Source organism: Nerophis lumbriciformis, linkage group LG13 (assembly GCF_033978685.3).
Source record: "Nerophis lumbriciformis linkage group LG13, RoL_Nlum_v2.1, whole genome shotgun sequence".
Lineage (NCBI taxonomy): Eukaryota > Metazoa > Chordata > Actinopteri > Syngnathiformes > Syngnathidae > Nerophis > Nerophis lumbriciformis.
Window position 1 is genome coordinate 6,904,126 of NC_084560.2, and position 16,694 is coordinate 6,920,819.

Consider the following 16,694-nt stretch of genomic DNA (forward strand, 5'->3'; position numbering starts at 1 on the left):
CCACAACTCTCACATTTTTTATCCAAGAACCGTTGCAGCTTCAAAATATTCAGCCTGTTCGGGAATTGTGTGCTCCCTTTCAACAATTGTAAAAAAAAAATTCCCAGATTTCCTACAATTCTCAGTTTTTAGGGACATTTTCACCTTTCCAAATGAATTATCCATTTTTCAATTTTCCACCATTTCCACATTTTTCAACCGAGTCAAACCATTCCACCTTCAACATATTCCACTCATCATGGAAATTCAAACTATAATTTTTCCAAGTTCAAAAACATTCCAGTAATTCCCAGAATTCTCGTTTTTTTTCAAACCCATTTTTCACCCTTTTTTCGGTCGAGTACTTCTTCCACATTTTCCAACCCACTTCAACCGTTCCACCGTCAAATCATACTTTTTAATCAGGACAAAAAACAAAGTTGTTTTTTGAACATTCCCGTTTTTTCCCGAAATTCCAGGAATTCCGTAATACCATTTCTCAATGAAAAATGGTACTACTTCAAAATTTCTCGACCGATTTGGAAAATTCCAACACCAGCCATTCCGAACATTCACATTTTTTTCTATTTTCAAAAAAAATCCTTCTTTTCCCTAAATTCCGAAATTTCCATGAAATTCCCATTGAAAAGAATAAGACATTTTTCAAAGTTCTACAACTCCCACATTTTTTATCCAAGAACCGTTGCAGCTTCAAAATATTCAGCCTGTTCGGGAATTGTGTGCTCCCTTTCAACAATTGCAAAAAAAAAAAAATCCCAGATTTCCTACAATTCTCAGTTTTTTCGGGACATTTTCACCTTTCCAAATGAATTATCCATTTTTCAATTTTCCACCTTTTCCACATTTTTCAACCGAGTTAAACCATTCCACCTTCAACATATTCCACTCATCATGGAAATTCAAACTATAATTTTTCCAAGTTCAAAAACATTCCAGTAATTCCCAGACTTCTCGTTTTTTCAAACCCATTTTTCACCCTTTTTTCGGTCGACTACTTCTTCCACGTTTTCCAACCCACTTCAACCGTTCCACCGTCAAATCATACTTCTTAATCAGGACAAAAAACAAAGTTGGCTTTTGAACATTCCCGTTTTTTCCAGAATTTCCAGGAATTCCGTAATACCATTTCTCAATGAAAAATGGTACTACTTCAACATTTCTCGACCGATTTGGAAAATTCCAACACCAACCATTCCGAACATTCACATTTTTTTGCATTTCGAAAAAAAAAATCTCTCTTTTCCCAAAATTCCCAAATTTCCATGAAATTCCCATTGAAAAGAATAAGACATTTTTCAAAGTTCCACAACTCCCACATTTTGTATCCAATTCAAAATATTCAGCCTGTTCAGGAATTGTGTGCTCTCTTTTGACAATTGTAAAAAAAATTCCCGGATTTCTTACAATTCTTAGGTCATTTTCCCCTTTCCAAAAGAATTATCCATTTTTCACACTTCCACAATTCCCCCATTTTTCAACCTATTCAAACCATTCCAACAGTAACACATTCCACTCATCCTGGTCATTCAAACTAACACTTTCCCAAGTTCCAAACCAAATTCCAGTTTTCCTGGAAATTCAAATACTTCCACATGCCAACATCCATACTATTCTTTCTATATACCTCCCTGCTTGGCACTCAGCATCAAGGGTTGGAATTGGGGGTTAAACCACCATAAATGATTCCCGGGCGTGGCACCGCTGCTGCTCACTGCTCCCCTCACCTCCCAGGGGGTGAACAAAGGGATGGGTCAAATGCAGAGGACAAATTTCACCACACTTAGTGTGTGTGTGTGACAATCATTGGTACTTTAACTTTAACTTACATTCATACTACATTCTGTCAGCATTTCAGTTCAACTTCAGCATTGGAGCGTTCACACACAATTCCTTCAGGAATTGCCTTATTTTAGTATTTCTTTAATGGCCATTTGTGATGAAAATCACTTCCTTTTTACACATTTTCCCGGAAGATTTGCCATGTTTTGAAAAGCAAATGTTGGCAGGTATGCAGAGTCCTAGCTGATGACGTCCACGATGTCTTCTTTTATCCACAACTCGGACATTGTTCTCTTCAAAGGAATATTTTGTTGTTTGTAAACCGTTTAGGGTCTCAGGTGTTTGTATCAGGCACTCATTTGCACGCACACCATGTCAGGTTCTCGAAGAGAAGCGGTTCTAGTTTGTTCTGAACAAAAGATGAAAGTCTTTCAGCAAACAATTTCCTCACTTGCAAAAACCTCACAGCTTTCCGTCTTTGTCGTCGCCAGGACATCGACAGCGAGCTCCGCACGGCAGCCGAAGCTTTCTTGGAGAATGACGACGCCTGTATGGTGGATTCTGGGAAGAAAGAAGTCCACCTGAGTCAGATCTTCAAGTGGTACAAGGCCGACTTTGGAGGCACCGACGAGAAGGTGAGGACCTTGAGTGGAAATATTAGACCTGGGCTGATATCCTATAAGTCGATTCATCAAAGGAGAAATGAAAATGATGTGGGTAACTTTGACAATCACCATGTGCGTGCAATGTTACGGCAACAAGAGCAGTCATTGCATCGCTTTCAGCAGCTGCAAGTCTTTGTACGACATGCACCTTATTATTAATAATAATAATGATAATTGCCATAAAACTCCCAATCGTTAAAATTCCCGTATGAAATTAAATTGATCGAAATACCGTGATTGATAACCACACGTTGATACAATTATGGACCGACTAGGGTTAGCTTGCCAGCTAGCTTAAATGCTAACATGGAATCAAAACTTTTCCCATTAAGAAACGTCACACACCAATCTAAACTTGTATAAACACATTACTGTCTGAACATCTAAGATACAGTATTCATTTTAAACAAACTATGACACAGTATTTATATTGAACATAAACAACTAAGATACAGTATTCACATTAAACATAAACAACTAAGATACAGTATTCACATTAAACATAAACAACTAAGATTTAATTCCAAATACAAGAAGTATAGGTTTATTGCATTTCAAAGTAATACTTGCATTATTATTATGACGGTGTGTTATTATTCCATCATTTGCTCTCAAAATAATGTTGATCAGCAATAAAGTGTCGGTCGATATTGGGTCAAACAAACAAGATACAGTATCCACATTGAACATAATCTACTAAGATAAAGTATTCACATTCAACATAAACAACTAAGATACAGTATTCATATTGAACATAACTAAGATGCAGTATACATATATATATATATATATATATATATATATGTATGTGTGGGGGAAAAAAATCACAAGACTACTTCATCAGATGAAGTAGTCTTGTGGGTTTTTTTCCCACACATACATATATTGCGCTCTACTACGGTATCGAGCACTATTTTTTGGATAACCTTATTAAGACATACATATATATATATATATATATATATATATATATATATATATATATATATATATATATATATATATATATATATATATATACATACATATATTAAAAAACAACTGAAATACAGTATTCACATTAAACATAAACTACTAAGATGCAGTATTCACATTGAACATAAACAACTAAGACACAGTATTTATAATACTTGCATTATTATTATGACGATGTGTTATTATTCCATCATTTGTTCTCAAAATAATTTTGATCAGCAATAAAGTGTTGGTCGATATTGTTTAAATACTGTACTTACATGTTTAAATACTATAACCATACACATGTTCCACTTATAGACATTATACATACACATGTTCCACTTATAGACATTATCCATACACATGTTCCACTTATAGACATTATCCATACACATGTTTCACTAATAGACATTATCTATACACATGTTCCACTTATAGACATTATCCATACACATGTTCCACTAATAGACATTATCCATACACATGTTCCACTTATAGACATTATCCATACAGATGTTCCACTTATAGACATTATCCATACAGATGTTCCACTTATAGACATTATACATACACATGTTCCACTTATAGACATTATCCATACACATGTTCCACTTATAGACATTATCCATACAGTTGTTCCACATATAGACATTATCCATACAGTTGTTCCACTTATAGACATTATCCATACAGTTGTTCCACATATAGACATTATCCATACAGTTGTTCCACTTATAGACATTATCCATACAGTTGTTCCACTTATGGACATTATCCATACAGTTGTTCCACTTATGGACATTATCCATACACATGTTCCACTTATAGACATTATCCATACAGTTGTTCCACTTATAGACATTATCCATACAGATTTCCCACTTATAGACATTATCCATACAGATTTCCCACATATAGACATTATCCATACACATGTTCCACATACAGACATTATCCATACACTTGTTCCACATATAGACATTATCCATACAGTTGTTCCACTTATAGACATTATCCATACAGTTGTTCCACTTAGAGACATTATCCATACAGTTGTTCCACTTATAGACACTATCCATACAGATGTTCCACTTATAGACATTATCCATACTCATGTTCCACTAATAGACATTATCCATACACATGTTCCACTAATAGACATTATCCATACACATGTTCCACTTATAGACATTATCCATACAGATGTTCACCTTATAGACATTATCCATACAGATGTTCCACATATAGACATTATCCATACACATGTTCCACTTATAGACATTATCCATACACATGTTCCACTTATAGACATTATCCATACACATGTTCCACTAATAGACATTATCTATACACATGTTCCACTTATAGACATTATCCATACACATGTTCCACTTATAGACATTATCCATACAGATGTTCCACTTATAGACATTATCCATACAGTTGTTCCACATATAGACATTATCCATACAGTTGTTCCACTTATAGACATTATCCATACAGTTGTTCCACTTAGAGACATTATCCATACAGTTGTTCCACTTATAGACATTATCCATACAGATGTTCCACTTATAGACATTATCCATGCACATGTTCCTCTAATAGACATTATCCATACACATGTTCCACTAATAGACATTATCCATACAGTTGTTCCACTTATAGACATTATCCATACAGATGTTCCACTTATAGACATTATCCATACTCATGTTCCACTAATAGACATTATCTATACACATGTTCCACTAATAGACATTATCCATACACATGTTCCACTTATAGACATTATCCATACAGATGTTCCCCTTATAGACATTATCCATACAGATGTTCCACATATAGACATTATCCATACACATGTTCCACTTATAGACATTATCCATACACATGTTCCACTTATAGACATTATCCATACAGATGTTCCACTTATAGACATTATCCATACACATGTTCCACATACATACATTATCCATACACATGTTCCACATATAGACATTATCCATTCAGTTGTTCCACATATAGACTTAATCCATACACATGTTCCACATATAGACATTATCCATACAGTTGTTCCACTTATAGACATTATCCATACAGTTGTTCCACTTATAGACATTATCCATACAGATGTTCCACTTATAGACATTATCCATACTCATGTTCCACTAATAGACATTATCTATACACATGTTCCACTAATAGACATTATCCATACACATGTTCCACTTATAGACATTATCCATACAGTTGTTCCACTTATAGACATTATCCATACAGTTGTTCCACTTATAGACATTATCCATACAGATTTCCCACATATAGACATTATCCATACACATGTTCCACATACAGACATTATCCATACACTTGTTCCACATATAGACATTATCCATACAGTTGTTCCACTTATAGACATTATCCATACAGTTGTTCCACTTAGAGACATTATCCATACAGTTGTTCCACTTATAGACACTATCCATACAGATGTTCCACTTATAGACATTATCCATACTCATGTTCCACTAATAGACATTATCTATACACATGTTCCACTAATAGACATTATCCATACACATGTTCCACTTATAGACATTATCCATACAGATGTTCACCTTATAGACATTATCCATACAGATGTTCCACATATAGACATTATCCATACACATGTTCCACTTATAGACATTATCCATACACATGTTCCACTTATAGACATTATCCATACACATGTTCCACTAATAGACATTATCTATACACATGTTCCACTTATAGACATTATCCATACACATGTTCCACTTATAGACATTATCCATACAGATGTTCCACTTATAGACATTATCCATACAGATGTTCCACATATAGACATTATCCATACAGTTGTTCCACTTATAGACATTATCCATACAGTTGTTCCACATATAGACATTATCCATACAGTTGTTCCACTTATAGACATTATCCATACAGTTGTTCCACTTATGGACATTATCCATACAGTTGTTCCACTTATGGACATTATCCATACACATGTTCCACTTATAGACATTATCCATACAGTTGTTCCACTTATAGACATTATCCAAACAGTTGTTCCACTTATAGACATTATCCATACAGATTTCCCACTTATAGACATTATCCATACACATGTTCCACATACAGACATTATCCATACACTTGTTCCACATATAGACATTATCCATACAGTTGTTCCACTTAGAGACATTATCCATACAGTTGTTCCACTTAGAGACGTTATCCATACAGTTGTTCCACTTATAGACATTATCCATACAGATGTTCCACTTATAGACATTATCCATGCACATGTTCCACTAATAGACATTATCCATACACATGTTCCACTAATAGACATTATCCATACACATGTTCCACTTATAGACATTATCCATACAGATGTTCCCCTTATAGACATTATCCATACAGATGTTCCCCTTATAGACATTATCCATACAGATGTTCCACATATATACATTATTTATACAGGTGTTCCATATATAGACATTATCCATACACATGTTCCACTTACAGACATTATACATACACATGTTCCACTTATAGACATTATACATACACATGTTCCACTTATAGACATTATCCATACACATGTTCCACTTACAGACATTATCCATACAGATGTTCCATATATAGACATTATCCATACACATGTTCCACTTATAGACATTATCCATACAGATGTTCCACTTATAGACATTATCCATACAGTTGTTCCACATATAGACATTATCCATACAGTTGTTCCACTTATAGACATTATCCATACAGTTGTTCCACATATAGACATTATCCATACAGTTGTTCCACTTATAGACATTATCCATACAGTTGTTCCACTTATGGACATTATCCATACAGTTGTTCCACTTATGGACATTATCCATACACATGTTCCACTTATAGACATTATCCATACAGTTGTTCCACTTATAGACATTATCCATACAGTTGTTCCACTTAGAGACATTATCCATACAGTTGTTCCACTTATAGACATTATCCATACAGATGTTCCAGTTATAGACATTATCCATACTCATGTTCCACTAATAGACATTATCTATACACATGTTCCACTAATAGACATTATCCATACACATGTTCCACTTATAGACATTATCCATACAGATGTTCCCCTTATAGACATTATCCATACAGATGTTCCACATATAGACATTATCCATACACATGTTCCACTTATAGACATTATCCATACACATGTTCCACTTATAGACATTATCCATACAGATGTTCCACTTATAGACATTATCCATACACATGTTCCACATACATACATTATCCATACACATGTTCCACATATAGACATTATCCATTCAGTTGTTCCACATATAGACATTATCCATACACATGTTCCACATATAGACATTATCCATACAGTTGTTCCACTTATAGACATTATCCATACAGTTGTTCCACATATAGACATTATCCATACACATGTTCCACATATAGACATTATCCATACACATATTCTACATACAGACATTATCCATACAGTTGTTCCACATACAGACATTATCCATACAGTTGTTCCACATATAGACATTATCCATACACATGTTCCACATATAGACATTATCCATACAGTTGTTCCACTTATAGACATTATCCATACAGTTGTTCCACTTATAGACATTATCCATACAGTTGTTCCACTTATAGACATTATCCATACAGTTGTTCCACATATAGACATTATCCATACAGATGTTCCACATATAGACATTATCCATACAGTTGTTCCACTTATAGACATTATCCATACAGTTGTTCCCCTTATAGACATTATCCATACAGATGTTCCACATATAGACATTATCCATACACATGTTCCACTTATAGACATTATCCATACACATGTTCCACTTATAGACATTATCCATACAGATGTTCCACTTATAGACATTATCCATACACATGTTCCACATACATACATTATCCATACACATGTTCCACATATAGACATTATCCATTCAGTTGTTCCACATATAGACTTAATCCATACACATGTTCCACATATAGACATTATCCATACAGTTGTTCCACTTATAGACATTATCCATACAGTTGTTCCACTTATAGACATTATCCATACAGATGTTCCACTTATAGACATTATCCATACTCATGTTCCACTAATAGACATTATCTATACACATGTTCCACTAATAGACATTATCCATACACATGTTCCACTTATAGACATTATCCATACAGTTGTTCCACTTATAGACATTATCCATACAGTTGTTCCACTTATAGACATTATCCATACAGATTTCCCACATATAGACATTATCCATACACATGTTCCACATACAGACATTATCCATACACTTGTTCCACATATAGACATTATCCATACAGTTGTTCCACTTATAGACATTATCCATACAGTTGTTCCACTTAGAGACATTATCCATACAGTTGTTCCACTTATAGACACTATCCATACAGATGTTCCACTTATAGACATTATCCATACTCATGTTCCACTAATAGACATTATCTATACACATGTTCCACTAATAGACATTATCCATACACTTGTTCCACTTATAGACATTATCCATACAGATGTTCACCTTATAGACATTATCCATACAGATGTTCCACATATAGACATTATCCATACACATGTTCCACTTATAGACATTATCCATACACATGTTCCACTTATAGACATTATCCATACACATGTTCCACTAATAGACATTATCTATACACATGTTCCACTTATAGACATTATCCATACACATATTCCACTTATAGACATTATCCATACAGATGTTCCACTTATAGACATTATCCATACAGATGTTCCACATATAGACATTATCCATACAGTTGTTCCACTTATAGACATTATCCATACAGTTGTTCCACATATAGACATTATCCATACAGTTGTTCCACTTATAGACATTATCCATACAGTTGTTCCACTTATGGACATTATCCATACAGTTGTTCCACTTATGGACATTATCCATACACATGTTCCACTTATAGACATTATCCATACAGTTGTTCCACTTATAGACATTATCCAAACAGTTGTTCCACTTATAGACATTATCCATACAGATTTCCCACTTATAGACATTATCCATACACATGTTCCACATACAGACATTATCCATACACTTGTTCCACATATAGACATTATCCATACAGTTGTTCCACTTAGAGACATTATCCATACAGTTGTTCCACTTAGAGACGTTATCCATACAGTTGTTCCACTTATAGACATTATCCATACAGATGTTCCACTTATAGACATTATCCATGCACATGTTCCACTAATAGACATTATCCATACACATGTTCCACTAATAGACATTATCCATACACATGTTCCACTTATAGACATTATCCATACAGATGTTCCCCTTATAGACATTATCCATACAGATGTTCCCCTTATAGACATTATCCATACAGATGTTCCACATATATACATTATTTATACAGGTGTTCCATATATAGACATTATCCATACACATGTTCCACTTACAGACATTATACATACACATGTTCCACTTATAGACATTATACATACACATGTTCCACTTATAGACATTATCCATACACATGTTCCACTTACAGACATTATCCATACAGATGTTCCATATATAGACATTATCCATACACATGTTCCACTTATAGACATTATCCATACAGATGTTCCACTTATAGACATTATCCATACAGTTGTTCCACATATAGACATTATCCATACAGTTGTTCCACTTATAGACATTATCCATACAGTTGTTCCACATATAGACATTATCCATACAGTTGTTCCACTTATGGACATTATCCATACAGTTGTTCCACTTATGGACATTATCCATACACATGTTCCACTTATAGACATTATCCATACAGTTGTTCCACTTATAGACATTATCCATACAGATGTTCCACATATATACATTATTTATACAGGTGTTCCATATATAGACATTATCCATACACATGTTCCACTTACAGACATTATACATACACATGTTCCACTTATAGACATTATACATACACATGTTCCACTTATAGACATTATCCATACACATGTTCCACTTACAGACATTATCCATACAGATGTTCCATATATAGACATTATCCATACACATGTTCCACTTATAGACATTATCCATACAGATGTTCCACTTATAGACATTATCCATACAGTTGTTCCACATATAGACATTATCCATACAGTTGTTCCACTTATAGACATTATCCATACAGTTGTTCCACATATAGACATTATCCATACAGTTGTTCCACTTATGGACATTATCCATACAGTTGTTCCACTTATGGACATTATCCATACACATGTTCCACTTATAGACATTATCCATACAGTTGTTCCACTTATAGACATTATCCATACAGTTGTTCCACTTAGAGACATTATCCATACAGTTGTTCCACTTATAGACATTATCCATACAGATGTTCCAGTTATAGACATTATCCATACTCATGTTCCACTAATAGACATTATCTATACACATGTTCCACTAATAGACATTATCCATACACATGTTCCACTTATAGACATTATCCATACAGATGTTCCCCTTATAGACATTATCCATACAGATGTTCCACATATAGACATTATCCATACACATGTTCCACTTATAGACATTATCCATACACATGTTCCACTTATAGACATTATCCATACAGATGTTCCACTTATAGACATTATCCATACACATGTTCCACATACATACATTATCCATACACATGTTCCACATATAGACATTATCCATTCAGTTGTTCCACATATAGACATTATCCATACACATGTTCCACATATAGACATTATCCATACAGTTGTTCCACTTATAGACATTATCCATACAGTTGTTCCACATATAGACATTATCCATACACATGTTCCACATATAGACATTATCCATACACATATTCTACATACAGACATTATCCATACAGTTGTTCCACATACAGACATTATCCATACAGTTGTTCCACATATAGACATTATCCATACACATGTTCCACATATAGACATTATCCATACAGTTGTTCCACTTATAGACATTATCCATACAGTTGTTCCACTTATAGACATTATCCATACAGTTGTTCCACTTATAGACATTATCCATACAGTTGTTCCACATATAGACATTATCCATACAGATGTTCCACATATAGACATTATCCATACAGTTGTTCCACTTATAGACATTATCCATACAGTTGTTCCCCTTATAGACATTATCCATACAGATGTTCCACATATAGACATTATCCATACACATGTTCCACTTATAGACATTATCCATACACATGTTCCACTTATAGACATTATCCATACAGATGTTCCACTTATAGACATTATCCATACACATGTTCCACATACATACATTATCCATACACATGTTCCACATATAGACATTATCCATTCAGTTGTTCCACATATAGACTTAATCCATACACATGTTCCACATATAGACATTATCCATACAGTTGTTCCACTTATAGACATTATCCATACAGTTGTTCCACTTATAGACATTATCCATACAGATGTTCCACTTATAGACATTATCCATACTCATGTTCCACTAATAGACATTATCTATACACATGTTCCACTAATAGACATTATCCATACACATGTTCCACTTATAGACATTATCCATACAGTTGTTCCACTTATAGACATTATCCATACAGTTGTTCCACTTATAGACATTATCCATACAGATTTCCCACATATAGACATTATCCATACACATGTTCCACATACAGACATTATCCATACACTTGTTCCACATATAGACATTATCCATACAGTTGTTCCACTTATAGACATTATCCATACAGTTGTTCCACTTAGAGACATTATCCATACAGTTGTTCCACTTATAGACACTATCCATACAGATGTTCCACTTAGACATTATCCATACTCATGTTCCACTAATAGACATTATCTATACACATGTTCCACTAATAGACATTATCCATACACATGTTCCACTTATAGACATTATCCATACAGATGTTCACCTTATAGACATTATCCATACAGATGTTCCACATATAGACATTATCCATACACATGTTCCACTTATAGACATTATCCATACACATGTTCCACTTATAGACATTATCCATACACATGTTCCACTAATAGACATTATCTATACACATGTTCCACTTATAGACATTATCCATACACATGTTCCACTTATAGACATTATCCATACAGATGTTCCACTTATAGACATTATCCATACAGATGTTCCACATATAGACATTATCCATACAGTTGTTCCACTTATAGACATTATCCATACAGTTGTTCCACATATAGACATTATCCATACAGTTGTTCCACTTATAGACATTATCCATACAGTTGTTCCACTTATGGACATTATCCATACAGTTGTTCCACTTATGGACATTATCCATACACATGTTCCACTTATAGACATTATCCATACAGTTGTTCCACTTATAGACATTATCCAAACAGTTGTTCCACTTATAGACATTATCCATACAGATTTCCCACTTATAGACATTATCCATACACATGTTCCACATACAGACATTATCCATACACTTGTTCCACATATAGACATTATCCATACAGTTGTTCCACTTAGAGACATTATCCATACAGTTGTTCCACTTAGAGACGTTATCCATACAGTTGTTCCACTTATAGACATTATCCATACAGATGTTCCACTTATAGACATTATCCATGCACATGTTCCACTAATAGACATTATCCATACACATGTTCCACTAATAGACATTATCCATACACATGTTCCACTTATAGACATTATCCATACAGATGTTCCCCTTATAGACATTATCCATACAGATGTTCCCCTTATAGACATTATCCATACAGATGTTCCACATATATACATTATTTATACAGGTGTTCCATATATAGACATTATCCATACACATGTTCCACTTACAGACATTATACATACACATGTTCCACTTATAGACATTATACATACACATGTTCCACTTATAGACATTATCCATACACATGTTCCACTTACAGACATTATCCATACAGATGTTCCATATATAGACATTATCCATACACATGTTCCACTTATAGACATTATCCATACAGATGTTCCACTTATAGACATTATCCATACAGTTGTTCCACATATAGACATTATCCATACAGTTGTTCCACTTATAGACATTATCCATACAGTTGTTCCACATATAGACATTATCCATACAGTTGTTCCACTTATAGACATTATCCATACAGTTGTTCCACTTATGGACATTATCCATACAGTTGTTCCACTTATGGACATTATCCATACACATGTTCCACTTATAGACATTATCCATACAGTTGTTCCACTTATAGACATTATCCATACAGTTGTTCCACTTAGAGACATTATCCATACAGTTGTTCCACTTATAGACATTATCCATACAGATGTTCCAGTTATAGACATTATCCATACTCATGTTCCACTAATAGACATTATCTATACACATGTTCCACTAATAGACATTATCCATACACATGTTCCACTTATAGACATTATCCATACAGATGTTCCCCTTATAGACATTATCCATACAGATGTTCCACATATAGACATTATCCATACACATGTTCCACTTATAGACATTATCCATACACATGTTCCACTTATAGACATTATCCATACAGATGTTCCACTTATAGACATTATCCATACACATGTTCCACATACATACATTATCCATACACATGTTCCACATATAGACATTATCCATTCAGTTGTTCCACATATAGACATTATCCATACACATGTTCCACATATAGACATTATCCATACAGTTGTTCCACTTATAGACATTATCCATACAGTTGTTCCACATATAGACATTATCCATACACATGTTCCACATATAGACATTATCCATACACATATTCTACATACAGACATTATCCATACAGTTGTTCCACATACAGACATTATCCATACAGTTGTTCCACATATAGACATTATCCATACACATGTTCCACATATAGACATTATCCATACAGTTGTTCCACTTATAGACATTATCCATACAGTTGTTCCACTTATGGACATTATCCATACACATGTTCCACTTATAGACATTATCCATACAGTTGTTCCACTTATAGACATTATCCATACATATTTCCCACTTATAGACATTATCCATACACATGTTCCACATACAGACATTATCCATACACTTGTTCCACATATAGACATTATCCATACAGTTGTTCCACTTAGAGACATTATCCATACAGTTGTTCCACTTAGAGACATTATCCATACAGTTGTTCCACCTAGACATTATCCATACAGATGTTCCACTTATAGACATTATCCATGCACATGTTCCACTAATAGACATTATCCATACACATGTTCCACTAATAGACATTATCCATACACATGTTCCACTTATAGACATTATCCATACAGATGTTCCCCTTATAGACATTATCCATACAGATGTTCCCCTTATAGACATTATCCATACAGATGTTCCACTTATAGACATTATTTATACAGATGTTCCATATATAGACATTATCCATACACATGTTCCACTTATAGACATTATACATACACATGTTCCACTTATAGACATTATACATACACATGTTCCACTTATAGACATTATCCATACACATGTTCCACTTATAGACATTATCCATACAGATGTTCCATATATAGACATTATCCATACACATGTTCCACTTTTAGACATTATCCATACAGATGTTCCACTTATAGACATTATCCATACAGTTGTTCCACATATAGACATTATCCATACAGTTGTTCCACTTATAGACATTATCCATACAGTTGTTCCACATATAGACATTATCCATACAGTTGTTCCACTTATAGACATTATCCATACAGTTGTTCCACTTATGGACATTATCCATACAGTTGTTCCACTTATGGACATTATCCATACAGTTGTTCCACTTATGGACATTATCCATACAGATGTTCCATATATAGACATTATCCATACACATGTTCCACTTATAGACATTATCCATACAGATGTTCCACTTATAGACATTATCCATACAGTTGTTCCACATATAGACATTATCCATACAGTTGTTCCACTTATAGACATTATCCATACAGTTGTTCCACATATAGACATTATCCATACAGTTGTTCCACTTATAGACATTATCCATACAGTTGTTCCACTTATGGACATTATCCATACAGTTGTTCCACTTATGGACATTATCCATACACATGTTCCACTTATAGACATTATCCATACAGTTGTTCCACTTATAGACATTATCCATACAGATTTCCCACTTATAGACATTATCCATACACTTGTTCCACATATAGACATTATCCATACAGTTGTTCCACTTAGAGACATTATCCATACAATTGTTCCACTTAGAGACATTATCCATACAGTTGTTCCACTTATAGACATTATCCATACAGATGTTCCACTTATAGACATTATCCATACACATGTTCCACTAATAGACATTATCCATACACATGTTCCACTAATAGACATTATCCATACACATGTTCCACTTATAGACATTATCCATACAGATGTTCCCCTTATAGACATTATCCATACAGATGTTCCCCTTATAGACATTATCCATACAGATGTTCCCCTTATAGACATTATCCATACAGATGTTCAACATATAGATATTATCCATACACATGTTCCACATATAGACATTATCCATACAGTTGTTCCACTTATAGACATTATCCATACAGTTGTTCCACATATAGACATTATCCATACAGTTGTTCCACTTATAGACATTATCCATACAGTTGTTCCACTTATGGACATTATCCATACAGTTGTTCCACTTATGGACATTATCCATACACATGTTCCACTTATAGACATTATCCATACAGTTGTTCCACTTAGAGACATTATCCATACAGTTGTTCCACTTATAGACATTATCCATACAGATGTTCCACTTATAGACATTATCCATACAGTTGTTCCACATATAGACATTATCCATACAGTTGTTCCACTTATGGACATTATCCATACAGTTGTTCCACTTATGGACATTATCCATACACATGTTCCACTTATAGACATTATCCATACAGTTGTTCCACTTATAGACATTATCCATACAGTTGT

General features: G+C 33.9%; 1 protein-coding gene across 3 annotated transcripts in view; it reads left to right on the top strand.

Annotated features, from left to right (window-relative positions):
• LOC133613883 (uncharacterized) overlaps positions 1–16,694 on the top strand; it is a 76,082-nt gene that overhangs the window by 55,791 nt on the left and 3,597 nt on the right. For all 3 annotated transcript variants that reach the window (XM_061971758.2, XM_061971757.2, XM_061971761.2), the window contains one exon: positions 2,271–2,414. In XM_061971758.2, the coding sequence (XP_061827742.2) occupies positions 2,271–2,414 (144 nt within the window). The remainder of the gene's footprint in view (positions 1–2,270; positions 2,415–16,694) is intronic.